General features: G+C 42.9%; 1 protein-coding gene across 2 annotated transcripts in view; it reads right to left on the reverse strand.

Moving 5' to 3' along the window:
• Positions 1–7,598: 7,598 nt before the first annotated feature.
• ATM (ATM serine/threonine kinase) overlaps positions 7,599–25,292 on the reverse strand; it is a 133,157-nt gene continuing 115,463 nt past the window's right edge. For both annotated transcript variants that reach the window (XM_058663948.1, XM_058663949.1), the window contains exons 57-63: positions 23,426–23,575; positions 20,738–20,903; positions 19,527–19,613; positions 11,962–12,076; positions 9,996–10,059; positions 8,895–9,031; positions 7,599–8,768 (exon numbers count right to left, since the gene is read on the reverse strand). In XM_058663948.1, coding sequence (XP_058519931.1) covers positions 8,585–8,768; positions 8,895–9,031; positions 9,996–10,059; positions 11,962–12,076; positions 19,527–19,613; positions 20,738–20,903; positions 23,426–23,575 — 903 coding nt within the window. In that variant the 3' untranslated portion in view covers positions 7,599–8,584. The remainder of the gene's footprint in view (positions 8,769–8,894; positions 9,032–9,995; positions 10,060–11,961; positions 12,077–19,526; positions 19,614–20,737; positions 20,904–23,425; positions 23,576–25,292) is intronic.

The raw sequence follows: 25,292 nt of genomic DNA on the forward strand, positions 1-25,292 counted from the left end.
ATGGCTGTTGATTTTTGTTCATTAATTTTGTACCCTGCCACTCTACCAAACTCTCGTACAAGTTCTAGCAATCTCTGTATTGAGTCTCTTGGCTCTTCTACATAAAGAATCATATCATCTGCGTATAGTGAGAGCTTGACTTCTTCGTTTCCCATTTGGATTCCTCTGATATCTTTTTCTTGTCTTATGGCCTCAGCGAGTACCTCTAGGACTATGTTGAAGAGTAGTGGAGAAAGTGGACATCCCTGTCTTGTTCCAGATCTCAGTGGGAAGGGTTCCAGCTTTTCTCCATTCAGTATGATGCTGGCGTTGGGTTTTTCATATATTGCTTTAATTATGTTGTGGATTTTTCCATCTATGCCTACCTTGGTTAGGGTTTTTAGTAGGAAGTGATGTTGGATTTTGTCGAAAGCTTTTTCCGCATCTATTGATACTATCATGTGATTCTTGTTTTTCAGTTTTTGGATGTGGTGTATCACATTTATAGATTTTCGAATGTTGAACCATCCCTGCATTCCAGGGATGAATCCTACTTGATCTGGATGAATGATCTGTCTGATGTGTTTTTGAATTCTGTTGGCTAGGATTTTGTTGAGAATCTTAGCATCAATGTTCATCAAAGAGATAGGTCTGTAGTTTTCCTTCTCTGTTAGTTCTCTGTCTGGTTTTGGGATTAAGGTAATGTTGGCTTCATAGAATGAGTTTGGAAGGGTTGCCTCTTTTTCTATTGTTTTGAAGAGTTTGTAGAGGATTGGGGTCAGCTCTGTTCGGAATGTTTTGTAGAATTCTGGAGTGAAGCCGTCTGGGCCTGGGCTTTTCCTTGTTGGGAGGTCTTTAATCACTGATTCAATCTCTACTTCAGTTATGGGTTTGTTCAGGTCGTTTGTTGCCTCCTTTCAAGTACTTCAGTGAAAGCAACAAAAAGCAGACTTAACAGAAAATTGGTACTAGGAGTGGGTTTGTTACTTTTAACTACACCTGAAGAAGTGGAGGAGCCCTGTGAGGTTAGTTTATTGGGCAAGTTTAGAGCAGACTGAGAAAGCCTACCAAGTTGTAGGGTGACTGCTGTGGGCAATTTTGATACAGGCTCAGAAGACAGCAGAAATATGGATGCTAAAGGTAATATTGATGGGGTTTCAGGCAGAAATGCAAAGCCTACTGTGAACTGGGCTAACTGCCATCTTGCTGCCTTCTAGCAAGGAATCCGGTTTTATTACGTCCTTGTCCAGAGGTTTTCTTGGGAGGCTGAACTTTGAAATGGTCATCTGGGCTGTTTGGTGGGATTCCAAGGCTGCTGAGAGTTCAGGCTGCAACATGCTTGTTGATGGCTACTCTTAGTTTGTTTCACAGTGCGAACTGGGAGCAGAGAACAGAGCTGAAAGATCACCACCTGCAGCTTGGCCAGCGAAGTGCTAAAATGAAAGCAGTGTGTTCAGGACAGGAAAATACCATGGAGAAACTCCTCGTGAAAGAGGTAAGTTCAGATACCGGGAAGCCACGTGTGAATGGAAAAACAAAAGCAAAGCATTTCAGAGAGCCTGGAGGCAGAGGTACATAAGCACAGGTTTGTTTCAAGGATCTTTCTGTCAGGAAGGAGCCCAGGGCACCTGCCTTGCCCTTCCAGCTCTGGGCCTGCTGGTGGCAGATCTCTGCACTCTCCCTGTGGGGCTAGCTTTGCAGGTGTGCAGAAATGCAGTGAAATCTGGGGTCATGTCTGGCATTTCAAAAGAAAACCTGGAAAGCCAGGAAAAGGGAGCTGAGCGGTGGAACCCCTGTGTGGAGAAATGTGAAGTTGTGACAGTGCAGTGGCCTTGATACCAGGAAAGGGAAGTGGCTGAGCCAGAGGTCACCCAGTCCCTGTGAGTTCTATTCTTGTCAGTTGGCATGCTCCCCATGCCTGGGATGCTTTGTTTCATCTGGGGCCTGGGTGGAAAGTTGCCATGTTATGTGTATATTAACACCCATGTGGAATGTTACTGAGGTTCCATAAAACTCTCGGGTCATTATAACACCTAATAAAAGAAGGTGCTGCAGGCTGCCTGTCCTTCTTTTAAAGCAGAGCAAGACGAAAGGAAGTGCTAAGCTGCTCCCCTTCCCGCTTCTCCCACCCCACCCTTTTCTGCCTCCACTCCACAGCTATGCCCATGTGTGTTTGTGTTTTCTCACTTTTAACCAATTTATTGGTTTGTGTGTCCTGTGTATACCTGTACTTAGAGTGCTTCTTTATGGGGCTGGCATGGTGGCACAGTGAGAAAAGCCACCACCCTGCAATACTGGCTTCCCATAAGGGCTCTGCTTCCTGTCCTGGCCCCACTTCCAATCAGTTTCCCTGAGAACAGTCCGGGAAAAAGCAGTGAAGATGGCCCCAGTCTTTGAGCACCTGCTACCCACACAGGATACTGGAATGAAATCCTAGGCTTCAGCCTAATCCACCCTTGGCTTTGCAGCCATCTGAGGAGCAAGCCAGTGGATCGAACATCTTTCTGTCTGTTCATCTGTTACTCTTTGAAAATTAATAATTTTTTTTTCTAAAAAGGAAAACAAAAAATACTTCCGTAAAGTAGAAGGCAAGGACCTGGACGAATAAAACCCACATCTCCCACTTGAGAGTTGCAGAGGAAACCCCAAAGCAGCAGAGATGCCAGTGATGGGCGACCCTAGCCAAGACAAGCACCAGCAATGTGGCAGGGCAGCCTGGGAAGGGCACGGACATCAGAGTGCAGGCTCACGGGCAAAGACCAGCAGGGCCATGCAGGGGTGGGGCTTCCACCTGGATTCCACAGCAGGTTGTGCACAAACCAGGGGCTAAGCCAGAAGGTCACTGCAAGAAGCTTGTACTAGAGCAATACCTAATAGAGCTTCAGAGGACTCCCATTCATTTTTTAAAATAAGATTTATTTTTACTGGAAAGGCAGATATACAGAGAGGAGAAACAGAGAGGAAGATCATCTGTCCGATGGTTTATTCCCCAAGCGGCTGGAGCTGAGCCAATCCAAAGCCAGGAGCTTCTTCCAGGTCTCCCACACAAGTGCAGGGTCCCTTTGGGTTGTCCTCGACTGCTTTCCCAGGCCACAAGCAGGGAGCTGGATGGGAAGTGGGGCTGCAGGGATTAGAGCCAGTGCCCATACGGGATCCTGGCATGTTCAAGGCAAGGACTTTAGCCACTAGGCTAATCGTTCCGGGCCCTCATATACATACTTGAAGAATGAACATGGGCTGGACCAGTAAAGCTTTGTGGTAGAGTTGCTCAATGTGCTGGAAATCAAGCCCCCACCAGTGTGTCCAGGGTACTTGACATACATACAGCTTTAAGAATAATGTCTGTGGGTTACTGGTTTCGTGTTGGCTCAATTAATGCTATTTCTTTGTCTCTCTGCTTTATGATGCAACTGTACATCCTTTGCGTGCCTCACCCACTGCCATTTTAGAAATAATTTGTTTTCAATAACACAATTTCACACTTATGAAAGTGTGCTTTGAGTCTCAGATAAAACTACAGATCTTTATTGTTGGACTGAGATGAGGATTTCGGTGAACGGAAGTGATTAGATATGAGGACTTTGAGCTTTGGGGAACCAGGGGTAGAACATTATGGGTATAGGATTGGTTTCCCCCAAATCCTGATGTTGTAATGGTAATGGCTGGTGGATTAAGGGTGGAGAAATGCTCTAGCTATGGGGGCTAAGGGGTAGGGCCAGTGGATGGTTCTCAGGAGAGTTGATTGTTCCTCATATTTGCCCTAGGTCGTCTCTGCATCTTGCATCAACATGTGCCTGTTCCTATACATCCGCTGTGAGCAGCCTTTTATGTGAGTTGGGCTATATGGGCTAGGGTGGAGTTGAGAGAACAAAATTGCTGAGAAGTTTCTGGCAGTCTGTGCCTTAGCCCTGTACTACTAAAATTAACTCCCTTCCATGCCAATTCAGCACACTTATTTTCCCATGATGCGTCTGAGACACCATGATTAATACAAATAAGCCGAATTGCACATGAAGATAGTATACATCCTTTCCAGTGAACATGATGTGCACCAGTCCCCAGCCAAACTCCACTCCATAGGTGTATATTCAGTAAGGGCACCACTCCCTGGGGTGACCGCACTAAACTGAATTTTGGTTTTTCTAAGGCTGTATTCATGTTTCAAGGTGCACTGTCCCTTCGATCTTTTAGAATAAACCCCACTGTCATACTTGCACTTTTGTTTTGAGTTAAGAGGAGAAAAGAACTTGGGATAAATCCAGTTGGGAACCCCACCACACACCCCACAACGTAAGAGGCTGCTTAACTCTGGTCTCCAAAGCATAAGAAAATAAACATTTTCTTTGCCAAAGAAGTTCCTCTCCTTTATCTTAATGAGAAGTTAGTACAGACAGGAAAAGGTCACCTGCAACAGGGATGCCTTGACTTCCCTTCTGTCTGACACACTATCCAGAGAAAACTTCTAATGCTATGTTGAATAACAGCAGTGGGAGTAGATACAGCTTATTTTGTTCTAGGTCTTAGAGGAGGCTTTCCCCATTCAATGTCATGCTGATGTGGGTTTGTCATTTAAGGAAAAAAAAAACAACCCTTATTTTATTCAGAGTCTTTGTGAATACTGACTTATCAGTCACCATTAATTTTCATCCTTCAGTGTGTTGGAGTATCATGTTTACTTACCTGCACGTGCTGAACCACCCTTGGATAAATCCTATTTGATCACAGTGAATGATATTTTCTGATGTGTTATTGGGTTTAATACTTTGTTGAGATTATTTTACATCTAAAGGTATCAGGGATAACAGTCTACAATTTTCTTTCTTGTGTCCTCGTCTGGTTTGTAATCAGAATAGTACTGGCAAAACTGGAATTTTGTTAGGATAACACTGACTTCATACCTAATTCCAGTTCAGGGAGAGCTACTATCTTAACACCGAGACTTTCAATACATTAATATGCTACACATCCATATATTTAGGCCTTTCTCAGTAGTATTTTATAAAAATCCAGTGTACAGGTAATACATCTTATTAATTATGCCTGATGTTAAATTTTTTTTTTACTTCAGTGTCAAATTGTTCGCTTGCAAATATGTAGAAATGTTGTTGCTTTGTGTTTTGTTCCTTACTATTTCACATTAACTTAATGGATCTTAAAATATATATCTATGTCTATATCTATGTATCTCTTAGGATCCTCTTAAATGATCATGTAATCTACAATTGAACATAACTTTATAAAAATGTCTTTTACTGCTCGTTGCCTTACTGCATAGCTAGGCTCTCTCAGTGTAGTGTGGAATAGAAGTGGTGGGAGTGACATCTTTTTGTTTCTGATCTTAGGGGAGAAAGCCATCAGTAAGCATGATGTGACTGGTAAGGATTTTGAAGACACAGTTTGAACTGAAGATGTCCCTTTGAGTCCTGGTTACAAACTGCATGAGCACAGAGGTTTGTCAAACTTTTCCAGCTTCTACTGACATAATATATGACTATTAGCTTTTTTTTTTTAAAGATTTTATTATTTTATTACAAAGTCAGATATACAGAGAGGAGAGAGACAGAGAAGAAGATCTTCCGTCCGATGATTCACTCCCCAAGTGAGCTGCAACGGGCTGATGTGCGCCGATCCGAACCCGGGAACCAGGAACCTCCTCCGGGTCTCCCACGCGGGTGCAGGGTCCCAAAGCATTGGGCCGTCCTCAACTGCTTTCCCAGGCCACAAGCAGGGAGCTGGATGGGAAGTGGAGCTTCTGGGATTAGAACCGGCGCCCATATGGGATCCCGGCGCGTTCAAGGTGAGGACTTTAGCTGCTAGGCCACGCTGCCGGGCCCGACTATTAGCTTTTTTAAATTGATTTTCAAATAGTAAGCCAACCCATTATTTCAAGAGTAATACCATTTTGTCAGGAATTTTTTTTATATTGATGAAAGTGATTTGTTAGCATTTTCTAAAGACTTCTGTATTCATGAAGTGTAGTTCTGTCTGGTTTTGATAAGACTAGCATGGGCCTCATAAAGTAGTTTCTTACAAAATCAAGAGTTTTCATAGGAAAGATTTATTTCTTCCCTAGAAATAGCAGTATTAACTCATCGGGATCATTTTAGTCTTTTCCCCTCCTTTTCACACTGTGTGTTTCAGTGCCTAGGAGGTCCATTTGTTTGCACTGCTTTACACTTCAGTCATTTAGAACAAAGATGGTAAACAGCTGACTACTACTTTCTCCTTAAAATCATGCATTTTAGAAGCATTGATTTTTAAGCATTGATTTTATGTATTTTTAAGCATTGATTTTATTGATTTTTAGTAGCACTTCTAAATATTTAAGCCTATAGTGATTATTTAACACTGCACTGGGCATGATTTTGAGTAGTTTTAAAACCTGATTCTGGTACTGTTAACGTTAAGGTTATTTTAAAACTGTCAATAGGAAGGCAATCTTAGTTTCTAAAAAATGGCAATAACTCACCAATAATAACCACCATTAGAACTGGTTCTCTGAAACAACCTGATAAATATTATGTTCATAAAGACAGAAATGTTTTTAAAATGTTTATTAAAATGGGGGGAGGGCTGAGAGCGAGAGACAGCGGGGAGGGGAAGAGAAGATGAAGCAGAGAGCGGAGACAGGGAAGAGAGAGGGAAGGAGAGAGATCAGGACCTTGGTAATAACTGCATATTCTTAGGTCTTCTAGCACTTTTTGACCCCAAAAGTGGGACTTACTAGCTTTTGAGTCAAGCAGGAAAAACTACTGAGACTCTTTAGGCTTAGAAGCAGCATACCCGACTGTGGGCTCCACAGTTCTCACTGCAGTAGCTTCCCCAGACCGTGAGCTCTACATCAGCTACCTTTAGTGCAAACAACACCCCAGCATTTTAATAAAATGGATGGATCCTAGCATACTTTTAAAATATTTATTCAAAAAGTAGCAGTGAATTAGGTTCAATGATAAACTGAAGCAATTTCATTTAAGGTACCACTAAAATGCTTGAGATAGTACATATCCCTAATATTTCAACAACAGTATGCTGGCTTTCTACGTTTGAAAAGAGTTTAAAATTTTTTCTCTTTGCTTTAGATCATAGACATCTGCAAGTGCAGACAGCATTGACCATGGAGTTACAGCAGCATTGATTACCCAGGTACTTTTAGAAGTGCCAAGCACAGAGCATGGTGGGAGGGTTACCACTCGAGCAGTAAGTAATTCAGTTGGTTTTCACCTACTCTGTGAATCTGGATTCTTCTCACTTATAAAGGTTTTAAGTGATATGTTATCCACATTAAACTTGCAATTTACCTTATCTTCTGATCACACACATACCTACTCATTTCCAGTTTGCTTCACCCAGGTGTAGGGTAACATCAGTAATATCACTTTTATCAAAAGTAGAGACGTTTCATTTATGTCCTTTTGTTGGAAGGAGCAGTCTACAATCATTTCTCTTGCTACTGGTAGTATTTCCATCTCAGTTAATTCTAGACAGTGTTAAAGCCTGTCAGGATATCTGCAATTTTGGCGAACTTTTCAAAGCCATTACTAAGAATATCTGCATAGGAAAGGAGTCTTATGACATATCATTTAAGGCTGAATAGTAAATGAATGACATGTCAAGATTGGTTAAAGACATTCTAAATTTATTAATTTTCCTTGATTAACTGCGGTATAAAACTACCAATGCATACAAAATACTCATTTAGGTGGCTTAAGATACATGAAATTGATAATTTGAATGTGAAATAATTTTCAGAATGGTTTGAGAAAATTCCACATGAGAATCAAATGGAGGTAACCTTTCAAAATACAAAAATGGATGAGCAGTCAAAAGATAACAGATAAACAGCAGAAATTTGATTTAACGAAGCTTAATTATAAAACATTTTATAAAAGGAATTGAAACTTGAAAACAAAATATACTTAAAATATACAGCTAGAACTGAAAACTTGACAGACTCCCAATACAGATTATTTACAACTGTATATAAAATTCATTATCTAATACAAACAAGTCACAGAAAGTATCTGACACAGAATGGAATATATACATTAGACAAAAACACTAACATTAACCATAACTTTGGAATCTGCAACTTCATTATTATTACTGTGTGACTTTCCTTCCTACAGAAAATCCAAATACATTTCAAGAGTACTTTGTTTTCAAATTGCTTTTAATGTAGCTTTATTATGATACAAGGTTGCAACTGGTAATTTAATATTAGCAAATATTTATAATATCCGGAGAATAAGTCTTAAAATTGGCCTCAAGTATTTTTACTGGTTCAAATTTAGAGAAGAAACTCTAGCTGCTGTCACTGTTTCAGCTAACAGGTTCCTCAGAGATCCTACAGAAAAAGATACAAAACAGGTACTTGGGAAGAAGTGTCCAGTGTGCGTCAGAGCACCAAGGGCAAACAACTGCTTCCGTGTGACAGCAGAGATTGCTTGGGACGTGCTGACCATCTTTGGATAGTCTCTGAAGGATCAGACACTGAAAAAATATTCTTTTAAAAATACTATCCTTATTCAAAGTTAGTGAGTGGGTTAAAAATAAACTATGATTCCTATAGGCTAAATTCAAGGGTAATTCATACTCTTAGGGTCAGTCATACCCAAGCTTTCCATCCTGGGAAAAGTCGGCTAAGGTTCTTGGGGTCCATGGCCTGCTGGATGAGCAAGTTGACCTGCCCGCCCACGCTGAGCACAGTGCCTTCCTCCACACCCTTCAGCTTTTCTTGAAGTCTTATCAAAACACGTTCAGCCACTTTGTTCAAAGTGTCATCAATATCACTAATGACAAAAAATAGGTTTTAATGAGGGGTGACAATTTCAAAGGTTTTAACATGCATTTAACAACTTCTGAAATATGTAAACAATACACAGACAATGCACACATGTTCCTAAAATGCTGCTCACCTGAGATTTCGTTTGCATTCTTGGCCATCTGCATTGGGAGTGGGCTGAAATTCGGTTTCATCTTCTGGCCTCTGTTGTAAATACAACGCTTTCAAAGGATTCATGGTCCAGTCGAAGAGTGGATCATACAGGAGGACCTAAACAGAATAGAGATATTAAAACTATGCATTTGGAACACATTTTCACTAAATAATAAACAGTGTCATTGGTAATTATGCGAGAAGGACATCACATTTAGTATACATCCTTCATGCCTCTGTATTCAGGAAGCCATAATACTATTAACGTTCCAGCTTCTCATCCCACCCTAAATTCATTCTTTAAGGCTGGGCAGTGACATCCCTGGATGCACATTTCCAGACTGAGTGAAATTAATCTACTGAGAGGAGGTAAGCAGCACCTATATCCTGCCCAGGGTGGTTCTAGGTAAGGGTATTTACTTTGCAGGCTCCAGTTTCTCTCCGGTGTGCCTCTGTCTTATTCGTTTTAAATTTGTGCAGGGAAAAAGATGATGTAAACTCATTTCTCTCAAATGCTGTAAGAACTATTCTGAAAGTTTTTTAGGGGGGTTTTAGGATGTAAAAGTATTGATTTACGTATTAAAGACTAGAGATTACTTACTGTGCTATAACACTCAAACTTGACAGTACTGGAGGAATTCCCAAGCTAATTATTTTTTAAAATTTCATTTGAGAGACAGGCCATGCTGCCATCTGCTGCCTGCATCCTGGGATGCCTGCAGTAATCATTACTAGGACGGGATGAAGATGGGAACTTGGAGCTGGATGCTGAGGCCTTAATCGGGATCTCCAGCAGGTGGTATGAACTCAGTACCCAGTCCCTCCCCTGATGCATTCTAGGGCATATGTTAGCAGAAAGCACTGGGAGTTGAGCTGGAATCTCAATCTAGCAAATTTAAAAAAAGAACCAGCATCTTAACCACTGGGCCAAATACCCACTGCTAGACCAGTAATCTTTGACGTGTGGAAATGCTCGGTGTGCAGCCTCCTCTTTGTGCGGTACAGTATACCACATTACCAGACAGTGTACCTACTCAGGACGAACACTGCTTCATTTTAAAGAAAGCTTTTTATACTTTACCTCCACGATGGTTAACAGAGTGTCCTTAGAATTTCTCATAACCTCCAGTGTTTTCTCACAGCATCTACAGAATTAAACACATTATAACTATGGATTTTATTATGCAACAGTTTTAATGTACCTTTTTTTAAAAAAATGCACCTTTTTAAAAAAAAAATTATTGAAAAGGAAGATTTTACAGAGAATGAGATGCAGACAGATCTTCTGTCTGCTGGTTCACTCCCCAAGTGACTGCAACTGCCACAGCTGAGCTAATCTGAAGCCAGGAGCTTCCTCTGGGTCTCCCATGCAGATGCAGGGTCCCAAGGCCTTGGGTCATCCTCTAGTGCCTGCCCAGGCCACAAGCAGGGAGCTGGATGGGAAGTGGAGCAGCTGGGACATAACTGGTGCCTGATGTGTGCAAGGCAATAATTTAGCCACTAGGCTACTGGGCCAGGCCCTTAATCCACCTTTTGGTCCTCAGAGATGCTGCCATGACTCTTAACAATTCCCAAATGGGTATGTCAAAAGGCAGAACAGGTTTTAGTAACTTCCTGAAAAGAATACATGTAAGTATTATTAGCCTGGTATTTATAACAATGAGACTATGAATGTCCCTTCCAGGTCTTTGCTGTTGTTGAGCCACATAGTCAAGCTCTTAAGCAATAGGCTAGGAAGTAGGTTGTGGATAAAAAATGGAAGGTAGAGATGGTGGTTGGCAGACAACCAGGTGAAGAACTGAATGATAAAAGCATAACATTGCAGGCCAGATTCTAAGTTGGCTTCAAACGGACTCATTGTCCTGCCCTTGACCCCAGGTCAGGGTTCAGAGTTATCTGGGTATCAACATTTTACAGGAACAGAATGGAGAACAACCAAGAGGACGGTGCTCTGACCTCTGGCTATAAACTCTGGCCCTAGGTCTTGCATGGCGAACAGCTGGCTCGAGGTAGTCCTCCTTGTATCTTGTCTCAGAATAGCCATGTTTCTTAGGAAGTTGTCTTTCCAGGTCTGTGCCCCACTACACTCCTGAAAGGCTCCCAAGGGATGGTTCTGTTACAGGGAGGGGATGTTGGCCATCATGGTACAGGCATCACACAAATGGTCCCACTCAGTCAGCATGGTACCACAACTCTTCCTGAAGAAACGCTGGGCCTTACCAACATTGGTGGTCAAATTCACCCAAAGGTCTACATACTCACTGCAGGCCTCTCCAGAAAGAGTTCTCATATATACCACAGTGAAGAAGTATATACCCGGTAAGCTGTTTGGTGAGTCTGTGTCATATCAATGATGGGACTAGCGCTGTCTGTTTGAAGGTCAACGTTATATACAGATAGACAGATTAGGTGGCACACTAGCCCAATGGCTTCAACAGCCAGGGCTGGGACAGGCCAAAGCCATATGGGTGCACAGGCCCCAGACACTTCAGCCATCTTCCACTGCTTTCCCAGGCACATCAGCAGAGCTGGATTGGGAGTGGAGCAGCCAGAACTCCAATTGGTGTATTAATATGGGATCCCACAGTTGCAGGCAGCAGTCCAACCCACTATGCCACAAAGCTGGTTCCTCTCTTAGCACTTTTCATCAGTCTTTTGTACTGGTAGAGCATAAACACGCAATTCTAATCTTGAGTTTTATGCATACAAATCTATACTCTGGAGCTGGTACAATGGCTCAATTGGCTAATCCTCCCCCTTCAAGTGACAGGCCCCTTCACGGGACACCAATTCGTGTCCTGGCTGCTGCACTTCCCATCCAGCTCCCTGCTTGTAGCCTGAGAAAGCAAAGGAGCATGGCCCAAAGCCTTGGGACCCTAAACCCACGTGGGAAGAAGCTCCAGGCACTGCAGCCACTTGGGGAGTGAACCAGCAGATGGAAGATCTGTCTCCTCTCTCTAAATCTAGCTTTCGAACAAAAATAAATCTATAACCCAAGTAATTCAGAGAGCAGAAATTGTCCTTCCTCCCTTAGCTTTACCACTTACCTTCTGAAGACTCCTTCAACACCAGTGATGCCCATGCCGTCCACAATATCTCTGGTAAGTCTAAAAGGCACTGTTTCAGGAGTAGGAAGTATTTTGCCCTGTTCAAATGCGACTCCTAAAACGAAAAAATACAGGTATGTTAGGAGGTCTGACAGCTACTTCACCTTGCTCTCAACTGATGTGAGCTCTGTGCAGGTAACAACTCTAATCCAATACTCTGTTAGTCCCAGAATACTTCCTTTTGAAAAAAAAATTTATTATTTATGAAATTCTTTGGATTTCAAATGGATTTCACAAACACTGATGGAGATGAGAAACCCTGAAGCAGAGCAGAGTGAAGAGTGACAGGGTTTAAAGTGCAGAGGATAAATTCTGCCAAGATGTCGATGAGAAGCACTGGATGTGCTCTCTTCCAAAACAAAGGGTCAGAAATGAAGAAAATAGCTATCTGGCCAAAATACTTAGGGAAGAGTACTGAACTACAGTATGTGCAATTCTGGAACAGAGACTACAGCTGGCGTGGACAACATGGGAACAAAATGATTTGCAACACCCCCCTTCGTCCCAGTCCATATCAGTCTGAACCTTGGATAGTCATTCCTAAAACGGGCAAAGACTAAAGGAAAAGTTAAGAGTCCATACTGGCACCACAGACCAGGGTTTGTTGCTGGGGAACATTCTGGCTCTCACAGTCCCGTTGAGGAATTCTTGGGAACTTGCCCCACTGCACTGCAGCACTACCTGTATCATGTAGTATGCTTTTCCACCATGGATGCTGCAGCATGGTGCCCATCTAAAACCAGTCCCAACCTGCCATGACCTCACTGCTGTCTGTAGGCAACTCACCCTCCTGAGCACTGCAGTTCTGAGATGGACAGGTGTGTTCTCTGCCATAGCAACCCTGCGGCCAAACCAGCTGCATCTTACTCCTATGCTGTTGCTCTAACCCAATTAAGACAGTTTCTACAATGGAATACTTCAAAGGAAGAATGAAAATTCTGTCTTTGAAGATCTCTGCCTCACATTCCCTTTCTGTTACTATGCCCTTTAAATATATAAATAAATCTTTAAAACCAAAATCTGAAAAAAATTGAATTGGTATTTGAAAAAAATTTTCAAAGATTTACTATTTTCAGTGCAAAGTCAGATATACAGAGAGGAGAAGAGGCATAGAGGAATATATCCCATCCACGGATTCACTCCCAAAGTGGCTGCAATAACCAGAGCTGCATCGATCTGAAGCCAGGAGCCTGGAGCTCCTTCCAGATCTTCCATGTGGGTGCAGGGTCCCAGGGCTTTGGGCTGTCCTTGACTGCTTTCCCAGGCCACAAGCAGGAAGCTAGATAGGAAATGGGGCCGCCAGGATCAGAACCGGCATCCATATGGGATCCCGGCGCGTTCAAGGTGAGGACTTTAGCTGCTAGGCTACTGCACCTGGCCCAGTATTTAAAAATTTAAATGAAACTTTATATTTTTGAGATCTGCATATGCAGCTTTAAGAACTAAGAAGAGAAGACCAGTGCAATAGCTCTACTGGCTAATCCTTCCCCTTCAAGCACAAGGATCCCATAATGGGCACTGGTTTGTATTCTGGCTGTTCTACTTCCCTTTCAATTCCTTGTTTGTGGCCTGGAAAAGCAGTGGAGGATGGTATAAGTCTTTAGGCCCTTGCACCCACATGGGTAGCCCAGAGGAAGCTACTGGCTCAGGTTGGTTCAGCTCTGACTGCTGCGACCACTTGAGGAACGAACAAGCAGATATAAGCTCTGTCTTTCTGCCATTCAAATTAAAAATACATCTTTAAAAGTACATCTTTATAAACAAACAAACAAAAAGTAACGGGCTTAGGTCACAATCTTCTTCCCTGTCCCAACTTTAGAATTCATTCTGAGGGAAGGCTACATGATATCCCTGACTACCTCTGTCCTACCAGAAATCTAAGTCTACCATAGTGGGACATTTCTGTGTGGTACTAAGGATCTTGTACACGGGCTACACTGCAGAACTCAGTCTCCCTAAACAGCACCTCTTTAGAAATCTTCAGTTTCTAATCAAAGCCTCTTTCCTTCCACGCTCTCACTTTTACTGTGTAGACAATTCAACTGAGACTTCTCATCTGTCAGCATTCCTCCCTTCCTTATGCAGGCAACCCTGACACAGGACAAGGTTGACTTCTGTCTCCAGCACCTCAGACGTTTGCACCTGTTCTTCCACCACACCTGCATTGAACTGAGTTCCAGGGATGTTCACAAGTGCTAGAAAACCACAGAGTGGCAACACCGACTCTACCATAAATTTAGGATAATCCAAAAACTTACTGGCATGTCCTTTTTTACTTATTCCTTTCTCCTCTATGTGGGCTCATGACCTTGACACCTGTTTGACAATTTCAGTGTTCTTTCAGGACCAGTTACTATGCCTCCACTTTTTGTCAAATTATTTTGCTTTCTGTTTCTCAGAGAACAGAAAACACAACTTCCTTTCTATTCTTTCCCCTCTAGCTTAAGACTTCTTTTCAGCACTTATGCTGTCCTGCCTCTCAGGAGAAAAAAAAGGCCTCATTCTAAAGTAAATGTTACCAGGCCATTACATACTTTGATTTTTCTGGCTCCTTCAATTATTAGGTTCCTCTCTTCTGTCTTCAATGTCTAATATGCTCATGCTTCTCTCTTCTCAAAAAAGCAAGGACCAACACTGTGCCTTTCATCTCTGGCAAATTTCTCTCCTTCCTTTCTTAACTTCTTGCAGAACAATTCCATATTTGTAGTCTACACTATATATCCCTAACTTCCATTCAAGCTAATGCCTGGTTTCCTCCACTCTATCCTAGTCCTGTAAGACTGATTGTTATCTCAAAGATCTACTCTTACGATTAATTCTACTGGACTTTGTTCTATCAAACATGATGTACTTTACAAAATATTACTCTCCCCTGGCTTGCAACATATCCTACTTCCTAGTTTTCATGACTTGATTATTGCTCACTTTTTGTGTGTGGTGACCTTTTCAATGCTAACACCCTTAATTGATTCAATCGTTGGTCCTCCTTCATAAATGATATGTAAGATCAGTCTCCTCCATTGCAATGACTGATTGAAATCTAGTTGCTGAATATACTAAAGCCCTGTCATTATATTCAAATTATTCCTCTCATATCAAACTGTCTACTCCATCTTAATTCAAAATAATGTTCCAGGGCCCGGCAGTGTGGCCTAGCGGCTAAAGTCCTCGCCTTGAAAGCCCAAAACTAAATTCATTACTGATTTTCACAAAATCCTATTCAATTTCTACAATAGGCCAAATTTACATATATAACTTTGTAACTGTTAGAATATACATTAATCCTGGCAGCTAGATGAGTTTGGGAGGGGTTCGGGCCTTGGGATTCGGGGGCAACTGCCGCTCCTCACAGTGTGGCGGCTGTGGGGGGTGCCCCTGCCGGGTCGGACCCAATGCTGGGGGCTCACGCCAAAGACACTGCCGCAAGGCAGTGAACGAGTCCTCGGCCTCATCCAGGACCCAAGAGAGCTCATTCCTCGGGTAAGTGCACCATGAGGGAACTTGGGAACTGGCTTAAAATTCCTAGCTCCACCCAGCTGCTAATATCTGGCAGCTAGATGAGTTTGGGAGGGGTTCGGGCCTTGGGATTCGGGGGCAACTGCCGCTCCTCACAGTGTGGCGGCTGTGGGGGGTGCCCCTGCCGGGTCGGACCCAATGCTGGGGGCTCACGCCAAAGACACTGCCGCAAGGCAGTGAACGAGTCCTCGGCCTCATCCAGGGCGGCCAGTGCACCATGTGGTGCCAGGCTTTGCCTGCTGGCCGCCTGGCCGGGAAGCTCTGGGGTAATGGATGTCCGAATTGCTGCTTAGATAGCTCTAGCGTGACCCCACTGTTTCTGGGTTCTGAGTCAATCCTAAAGATTCCCAACGCCAGTGGCTCTTCTCTTGGAGAACTTCTAATCACTCAATAATGCTGAGCTTTGAACACCTATAATGCAGAAGATAACCCCCAGATTGTCTAGCAGGATATTTTTTTGCCTGACATGATGTTGGCTCAGGAGACTGGTCACATTAGGCAGGTCCATAATTTTAACTAGCACTCTAGAACCTTATCCTGGGGTGGACTCTGTGCAGGATGTGTGGGCCACACCCTGTAGAAAGTTTGGCCCCACTGGTAAACCTAAATTTTAGGTGGTTATGGACTAAGCTAGGTGTGACCAAGGAGCCTGCCATCAATCACAGGTAAAGGGATCCTCCATAGACTGGACTGGGCAAGGCAGCAGCACCCAAATGTGCATCCTGAATAGGTTGTGGGGTGGGCCGGGCTGCAACATTCACCAGCTCATACAAGGCCAAATGGGAGGCCAGAGTACACCGGGTACTGGCCTAAAAACCAATGGCATGTATGTAAACTGGGTTTGGGAGTGGATCAAGTGGAGGTACTTGGGAAGCTCCCCTGGCGAGTCATAGCTCTCGCTGGTGAACATGCCGTCCAGATCTGGGGGTCGGACAAGCAGGGCATAGTAGCTCCAAAATGTGTAAATTGGTAATGGAACGTAATGTACTGGGCAGGACTGAGCAAACCTTTGTTTACAAGCAAAACTGGAAACCAGCATGGAACACAGGTCATACCGAGCTAGGCTCTTGCACCTACTGGTCCTCAGAACAACCACGGGCAGGTGCATGATTTACAGCTATGAACAAGCCCAATCGGGGAGGTAACGGGACACCCTAACTAGGTTGAGGTTCCCACCAAGGGGCGTATGTGCTAGAATTGGAGCTGCGTTCTATCTAGGAAACAGTTGCAGTCACCCGAGGCACTAGTGTGGGCTGGGATTGGATGCACCAGGCCAGTTCAGACCCCAACACCATCTGGTGTCATGGAGAACCAGGGGGTAGATGTGGGACTGACTAGGCTGGGTCTCAACCTCCTACTGAGCCATGCGTGAGCTGTATGTGGGTATGGACGAGCCATGGCCGGGCTGAAACATCCAACAACAAGAACCAGAATGGGGTGAAAGCCAGCCAGGAAAAACCACTGTCCCTGCTAGGACAGGACGTGAACTGAGTTGGGTTGGCTCAAGGACCCCCTGGCATGCGCAAAACCTGCCATTGGGAGGGGTTCTGATGGAGGAGCCTGGGCAACTCCTCTAGCAGGACACAGTTCCTGCAGGTAAGCGCAAGAAGCATGATAGGAAACAGTCCAGAATAGGCCATGGGAAGTTTCCCACTGGCACACATTCAGCATGGGTCAGGAGCAGACCAGGCTGAATCAGTCCATATCACCCACTGGCAAATCCGAACACCAGATCAGAGTGTGGGATGAGCCGGGTTTGGTCGCGGCAAAACCAGTACACGTTATGGAATGCCAGGGCATGGTTGCCTGTACTGGATATGAATGCAGCACCCAACCAGCACACGTGAGATCCAGGAAGGAAGGGAGGGGCAGAACTGGCAGGGGGATTAAGGGGCTGGTTCCCTCGCCGGACAGCTACTCCCACCGGAAGGAGAGCGTGGGCTGGGATAGAGACAGACTAGACTATGCAAGGCTACAACACCTGTGCGCTGCATGTGGAATAGATCAGGGAAAAGCCAGGCTGGGCTGATTATTCCGGCTGGTGCAAGCATAAATTAGAGTGGGTGAGAGAGGTTTGGGCATAGCCGCAGAAGCTAGCACTGGGGACTAATTCTGTCAAGTCAAATCACAGAACCACCTAAAGAGTGCATAAACCGGGACAGAGAGACCTGGGAGGGAAAAAGTGGGTTCCCCCTTCTTGGGTCAATAGTCCCGTGGGAGGGCATGAAAACTAGGACGGGGGCTGGGATGGCTAGATAGAGAGGCACTCAACAACACCCATGAGGGCTGGATGGTTGAGTTGGTTAGATAGAACTAAGCTTTAATACCCATTGACAAGTGCCAGAGCCAAATGGGATGGGGGACAGACTAGTCTTCTGCTACACATACTGGCAAACCAGGGTAGGGGGTGGGCCTGGTGGGGGTTATTGTGGGTCGCCCCGACTAGGCTGCAGCTCCCACTGGTTTGTGTGAGGGCCGAGTACGTGCAGGGCAGAACCAGACTGGACTGCAGCACCCATTGGTTCCAGTGCAACTCTGGACTGAAAACAGAACCAACCCAGCAATTGCAACCACCAGCTGATCAGGGTGATGGACTGTGCCTGGCCCTGTGCTTGCTAGAACATACAAGAAACTAGTCTGGGAATACCTCAAAGTTTCCTTGGAGATCTCCCCAATCGAACTGCTGGACTCAGAACTCTAATCAAGAAAAGACAGAAGACAGAGCAGATCAATCATTCATCTCAGCTACATGTTGGCAGCGAAAAATGGGGCAAACGGAGACTTTATGATGGACCATATCAATCAGTGGACGACCTCATTGAGCGAAACTGGCAGCAATTCATAACTGGAGAACTATTAACACCACCAGAGCACATATCTCAGAGCATGCCCCACATCCGGGACTCGGGGTGGGCGGGAAACCGGGTGGGGCTTCTCCCTCACTATCCTCCTTTACCTCAGATACAACATGGAAACATTATGGACATAATAGTATTGCCCACTTCCCTATCCCCCTGAACCCTTTTTTTTTTCTTTCTTTTTCTTTCTTTAACTGTAATTAACTATGTAAAGATTGTCAACAACAACACAATAAAATAGATTATAAAAATTAAAAAAAAAAAAAAAAAAAAAGAATATACATTAATCTTTTCCTGCTGCCAGTACTACTTTTCTTTTTTTTTTTTTTAAAGATTTATTTATTTTATTATAAAGTCAGATATACAGAGAGGAGGAGAGACAGAGAGGAAGATCTTCCATCCCATGATTCACTCCCCAAGTGAGCCGCAACGGCCGGTGCGGGAACCTGGAATCTCTTCCAGGTCTCCCAAGCAGGTGCAGGGTCCCAATGCAAGGGGCCGACCTCCACTGCTTTCCCAGGCCACAAGCAGGGAGCTGGATGGGAAGTGGAGCTGCTGGGATTAAAACCGGCGCCCACATGCGATCCCGGCGCATTCAAGGCGAGGACTTTAGCTGCTAGGCCACGCCGCCGGGCCCTGCCAGTACTACTTTTCAAGATGCTATTAAAGCTGCCTTTTCAAACAACAATGATAAGGCTTTCCATTCACTTTTCAGTACTTAACAGATTAAACTTGTACACCTTTATTCTGGCTTTTAAAAGCCTGATACCAGCCTACCTTTAAACTAATCAAATACATGCAAATATCACTTGAGAAACATTTAATAGCTTGCCATTCCTATGACATCGTTCAATTTAGTTATTCCATTTTCTAATCTGCTTTGTCTTCAGTCTAAATTATCCTTCCCTTCTTTTGCAGACCTGGTTCTGGGTCGTTTCTCACTCCAGGCAGTCAGCCAGTCCCTCCAGCATCACTTTGTTTACAGTTCTTTGTGTGTGTGTGTATGTGTGTGCATACACAACTCTGATTTGTCTCCTTCATATACGTAATGCTTTTCACATTTTGACAAACAATTTCTTCATGACCAAGTATTTATTAAACAGAATAAAGGTACATATTTCTCTTACTTACCTAAGTCTATATGTACAAGTTCTGCTGACTGCTCATTTATCAGGATATTCTGTACATGTCTATCACCAAGACCAAGTATGTAGCCAACTGAAAAAGAATACCTGAAATCACCAACTTCATCTATTCTAATACATACTGAGCCATAATTTATATTTTACTATTAACTTTACATGGTTTTTTTAATACTAAGGTTTTTAGGTTAAAGTTAATACATACAAAACTGCACAGAGTTTAACTCCTGCCAGCTATTTTCATGGTGTATTTTAACAAATGAGATGATCTGCTAATACATATTTTCTCTTTACTAACAAGCACACATTTAAAAGTATTAATACTTTGAAAATGGTATGATTAAAGTACATTAGTATGTGTTCAAATTTTTAAGTTCCTCAGGAAAGCTTTCTTTTGTGTTAAATTTAGTTCATAAAGCAAATGAATCATTAATCTGTAATGCATCTCTATCTCCAGGAAAAGCTGCAGTTCAGCTTTTGAGATAAATAATGATATGATTTAATGTGCCTTACCTTCAGTGAGACACACCATATGGTATTCCTGGATAATCAGCTAGACGCTGGCTTGTTTATTAACTAAATTGGTTAAATCATATTAGTAATCCTCAATTTAAAACAGTTTAATAATTACTTGGAAACTTTTGCGAAAATATATACGTTCTTGTCTGAGATACTGTACATAAAAGATGGAGGGCAGTGTTCAGCTAAAAACCAACAAATTTTATGGTCTCTAATGATCCCTCCTGCAAGATCTAAAGATTTAGGATTTTATTAACTGTCCTGATTATTCCAATTTCTTAGAAATTATAAAACCAAATCAATACATATACTATACATGGAATATTCAAATACAAATCAACTATTCTGAAAGTAAATGTTATTAAATAGAATCACCTATTGTATTAAAGAGGTTCTGTGTAAAATAAAGTACATATGTCAAAGAATTATCAGACAAAAAAACGACGAAGAGAAAAAAAATCCATGTTCACTACAAATTAATAATTAGACAAGAAAAAAAAATCTGATTTCTCCACCTGTGAGTACACGTCTAAGAGGCTATGTATAGACACTATGCTTTGAGTTAGGAATCAGGATAAAACACAATCTTCACAATGATCTAATGATGTAAGATCTACCACAATCATTCCCTTGCACTTCAGAATGTAGCAAAGTGCTGAATTAAGATTACATGAAGATTACCAATAGAAGATGTGGCCACACTACGAGTATAAGCCAATCGTTTCTCAAACCAAACAGCCGGATCCAAGAATTTTTCCATGCAGAAGTAACGGAAAACTGGTTGAAAATGTTGGCAGATTTTCATGAAGGTTTTGTATTTCTTTTCGAAAGACTCCTTCTGTATGTCCTAGAATACATTAAAAGTTATTTTCTTAACATTGTGTTCAACTAATTCAATTTATGTCCACCTATATTTCTATATAAAAAAATAAGGGCAATAGAAATAAACAAAATAAAAATTGATTATAGATGCTAATTTCTTTAGGATTTTGATACTAATTTTAAGGGAAAGAGGCACAGCAACAGTGAGTACTATGCATTTTAATTACATTCTACTGTGAATGAGCCAATGACTCAGATGGAAGGAAACACAGAAATGCCAAAAAAGCTGCAGACACTCGGGATGCATCCGAGCACTGATAAGACCCACAGCAGCCGGCAGAGATCGGCCCTGCAGAATCTCCTAACGCATGGCTCCTGTCATGTACACAACTCCTGGGCCCACTGCAGGGACTTCTCCAAGTATCTATTCAGCATCTTCACTGGCATCATGTCCACTAAATAAACACTTGTGATACACTTCAGCTACTTGCACATTCTTTTTTTTTAAAGCTTTATTTTTTAATTTTCATTACCAGGTCAGATACAGAGAGGAGGAGAGACAGAGAGGAAGATCTTCCATCTGATGATTCACTCCCTAAGTGAGCGCAACGGCTGGTACTGAGCCAATCTGAAGCCAGGAGCCAGGACTCCCACGCGGGTGCAGGGTCCCAAGGCTTTGGGCCGTCCTCCACTGCTTTCCCAGGCCACAAGCAGGGAGCTGGATGGAAAGTGGAGCTGCCGGGATTAGAACCGGCGTCCATATGGGATCCCGGTGCATTCAAGGCAAGGACTTTAGCTGCTAGGCCACGCCGCCGGGCCTTACTTGCACATTCACCACCTAGTCACATGAACCAGAAAACTGGGTGCCACTGACCTTTCCTTTATTCAATCTCACTTCCAATCAAATCCTAAAGTTCTGCCTCCTTAAACTTTTTTACTATCGACCCATGAATCTGCATTCCTACCACTGTTAGTCTTAGCTCAGACCCCATCTCATGCTCCAGTCTTCTTTCTAAAAATGTAATTCTCAGGGCCTGGCATGCTGGTTCAGAAGCTAAATCCTCATCCTGAACACACCAGGATCTCAAATGAATGCTGGTTCATGTCCCGGCTGCTCCACTTTCCACCCAGCTCCTTGCTTATGGCCTGGGAAAGCAGAAGATGATGATCCAGAGTCTTGGGCCCCTGCACCCACATGAGAGATCCGGAAGAAGCTCCTGGCTTCAGATCAGCTCAGCTCTGGCCATTGTGGCCACTTCAAGAGTTAACCAGCAGATGGTAGATAATTGTCTATCTGTAAATCTGCTTTTCCAGTAAAAAATAAATCAATCTTTAAAAAATTATTATAATCCCCAGTGTTTTTAAAGTTATATTTCTAACATGCATGTGTCATTACTATTATTCTCCAGGGTCATTTATAAAGTACAACCTACTTTGCATTTCATGAGCAACCCTCCACTTTTGACTGCAACTCCCAGTCTAACTCCATCTCTCCACTTTTCCTAAAAGGCCATGCTTATTTCCTTTTGCTTGATTGCCCCTTCTACCTAAAAAATCACTCCATTTTCAAAAATTACCTCAAACACCATCCTTGTATGAATCCACTTTTTTCTGCTGCTGTCACCACAGAACTAACCATCTCCTCCAGGCCTACAATGTATCCTGTGTGTTCCATATATACTTTCATCATACTCTGTATAGCACTTACCACAAAAGTCCTTGCACCATTGCTTATTAGCTCATTATGAACAAATTAAGTATTTAAACTTTTAATTTTACAATCAAGGAAATGAAGGATAAAGTGAAGTCTCAGTATAATGCATGATAGATGGGCAGCATTTAATATGCGCTGATGTGGTGAATGTAACTTAAATCAGATGGTGACTAGCACTGGATACCCCACATCAATTGCGTACAAAAATTTTGTAAGTTTTCGTGTTAGCTAGCATTTTGGTTTGTTAAGAATGAGCTTCCTCCAAAGTGAAAATAAATCCACATACATTGAATAATATTTAAATTTCTTATCTGACAAGGACTGACAATTTCTGGAAATGTCACTTTGTTTTACTTAGTTTCTTTAAAATTCTTTCAACTTTAAATTTAAAACATGAAATTAAAACTTTATATATTTGGGCCCGGCGCCGTGGCCTAGCAGCTAAAGTCCTCACCTTGAACGCCCCGGGATCCCATATGGCCGCCGGTTCTAATCCCGGCAGCTCCACTTCCCAACCAGCTCCCTGCTTGTGGCCTGGGAAAGCAGTGGAGGACGGCCCAAAGCTTTGGGACCCTGCACCCGCGTGTGGGAGACCTGGAAGAGGTTCCTGGTTCCCGGCATCGGATTGGCGCGTACTGGCCCGTTGCGGCTCACTTGGGGAGTGAATCATCGGATGGAAGATCTTCCTCTCTGTATCTCCTTCTCTCTGTATATCCGGCTTTCCAATAATAATAAAATCTTAAAAAAAAAAAACTTTATATATTCTACAGAATTTTGTGGCTATCAGCCTACCTGAGCTATTAAATCATCTTACATTACCTGTTGCCACTCACCATCATTTTCCTTTGGCATTCCATGGGTCTGAAATCCTTTGGTCTGTATCTTTCATGAGCATTGCTTTCACCGTTAATAAGAAATTCACCAAGAGGGATAGTTCCTGTGCACCATTCAAGAACACCACTTCGCTGGGACAGAGGAACCACCTGAAGATACAGAGTCAATACTTAATTTAATGGAAGGCCATTAAAAGTAACTGATGATCATTCTTTTTTAAGTTGTATTGGTACTGTTCTGTCCATGAGATCAGCTCTAAGACTTCTAGATGCTTGGCACCATGTTTCTCTGGAAAAACATTTCTGTTAATAATTATCTGTGATTTATCCACATTTAGTTTAATCTTTTAGCTTAGAAGCTTAACTGCTCTCATACTTTCAATGTCAATTAAACTTGAGTTTCATTTTAGAAAACATTACTCATCAATATATCAATTTTGATGTACTTTACTGAAATTAGGTGTATTGTTGCTTTATAGTTTTATTACCTTCACCAAAACATATTCCTAACAATATGACTAATTAAATGGCTAATATTTGGGAAGTTAGTTTTAAATTATAACACATTATGAAACAGAAAATAACATTTACCAAATATCATTTTCACCCTTTAAAATCTTAATCAAATCTAATATTTCTTTTTTTTTAAGATTTATTTACTTTTATTATAAAGTCAGATATACAGAGAGGAGGAGAAACAGAGAGGAAGATCTTCCGTCCCATGATTCACTCCCCAAGGGAGCCGCAACGGGCTGATGTGCGCCGATCCGGGAACCTGGAACCTCTTCCGGGTCTCCCACGCGGGTACAGGGTCCCAATGCATTGGGCCGTCCTCAACTGCTTTCCCAGGCCACAAGCAGGGAGCTGGATGGGAAGTGGAGCTGCCGAGACTAGAACCGGCAGCCATATGGGATCCCGAGGCGTTCAAGGCGAGGACTTTAGCTGCTAGGCCACGCCGCCAGGCCCTAATATTTCTTACTTTTTCGGGAAAGAAAGGAAGCTCCCTTTGTAAGCTTTGTTGATTCCCTGCTTCTCCCCATTATCCAGATGACTTCTGATTTATTAGATTAACATATTTTGGACATATTTTTATTTTTTTTTAAATATTTATTATTATTGGTAAGCCGAATATACAGAGAGGAGGAGAGACAGAGAGGAAGATCTTCCATCCAATATTTCACTCCCCAAGTGAGCCGCAACGGGCCGATGCGCGCCAATCCGATGCTGGGAACCAGGAACCTCTTCCAGGTCTCCCACGTGGGTACAGGGTCCCAAAGCTTTGGGTCATCCTCCACTGCTTTCCCAGGCCACAAGCAGGGAGCTGGATGGGAAGTGGAGCTGCTGGAATTAGAACCGGCGCCCATATGGGATCCCGGGGCGTTCAAGGTGAGGACTTTAGCTGCTAGGCCACGGCCGCCGGGCCCGGATATATTTTTATTTTAAAGTTACCAATACGTAAAATGGTTTTAAGCAGTTCATTGTGCAGTGAGCTAATGTGGTGCTGGTATTTTAAGGATTCTGGTTTGTTTCCTGGCTACTCCACCTGCCATCCAGCCCCGTTTATGGCCTGGGAAAGCAGTCATGGATGGCTCAAGTACTTGTGACCCTGTGCCCACATGGGAGACCCACAGGAAGCCCCTGGCTTCTGTCTGCTCAGCTTGGCCATTGTGGCCATTTCAGGAATAAATCTGTGGATGAAAGATCTCTCACTCTCTTTCTCTGAAAATCTCTGCCTTTCAAATAAAAATTTTTAAAAAATAGTTGTAAGCTTTAAATAGGATTATTATGCTATATGAATAATTCTACATTTTGCTTAATACAGTTTTATACCTACCTGGTAATACATTCAACTTTTAACTTTTGCTTT

The sequence above is a fragment of the Ochotona princeps genome, chromosome 4 (assembly GCF_030435755.1).
Source record: "Ochotona princeps isolate mOchPri1 chromosome 4, mOchPri1.hap1, whole genome shotgun sequence".
NCBI lineage: Eukaryota > Metazoa > Chordata > Mammalia > Lagomorpha > Ochotonidae > Ochotona > Ochotona princeps.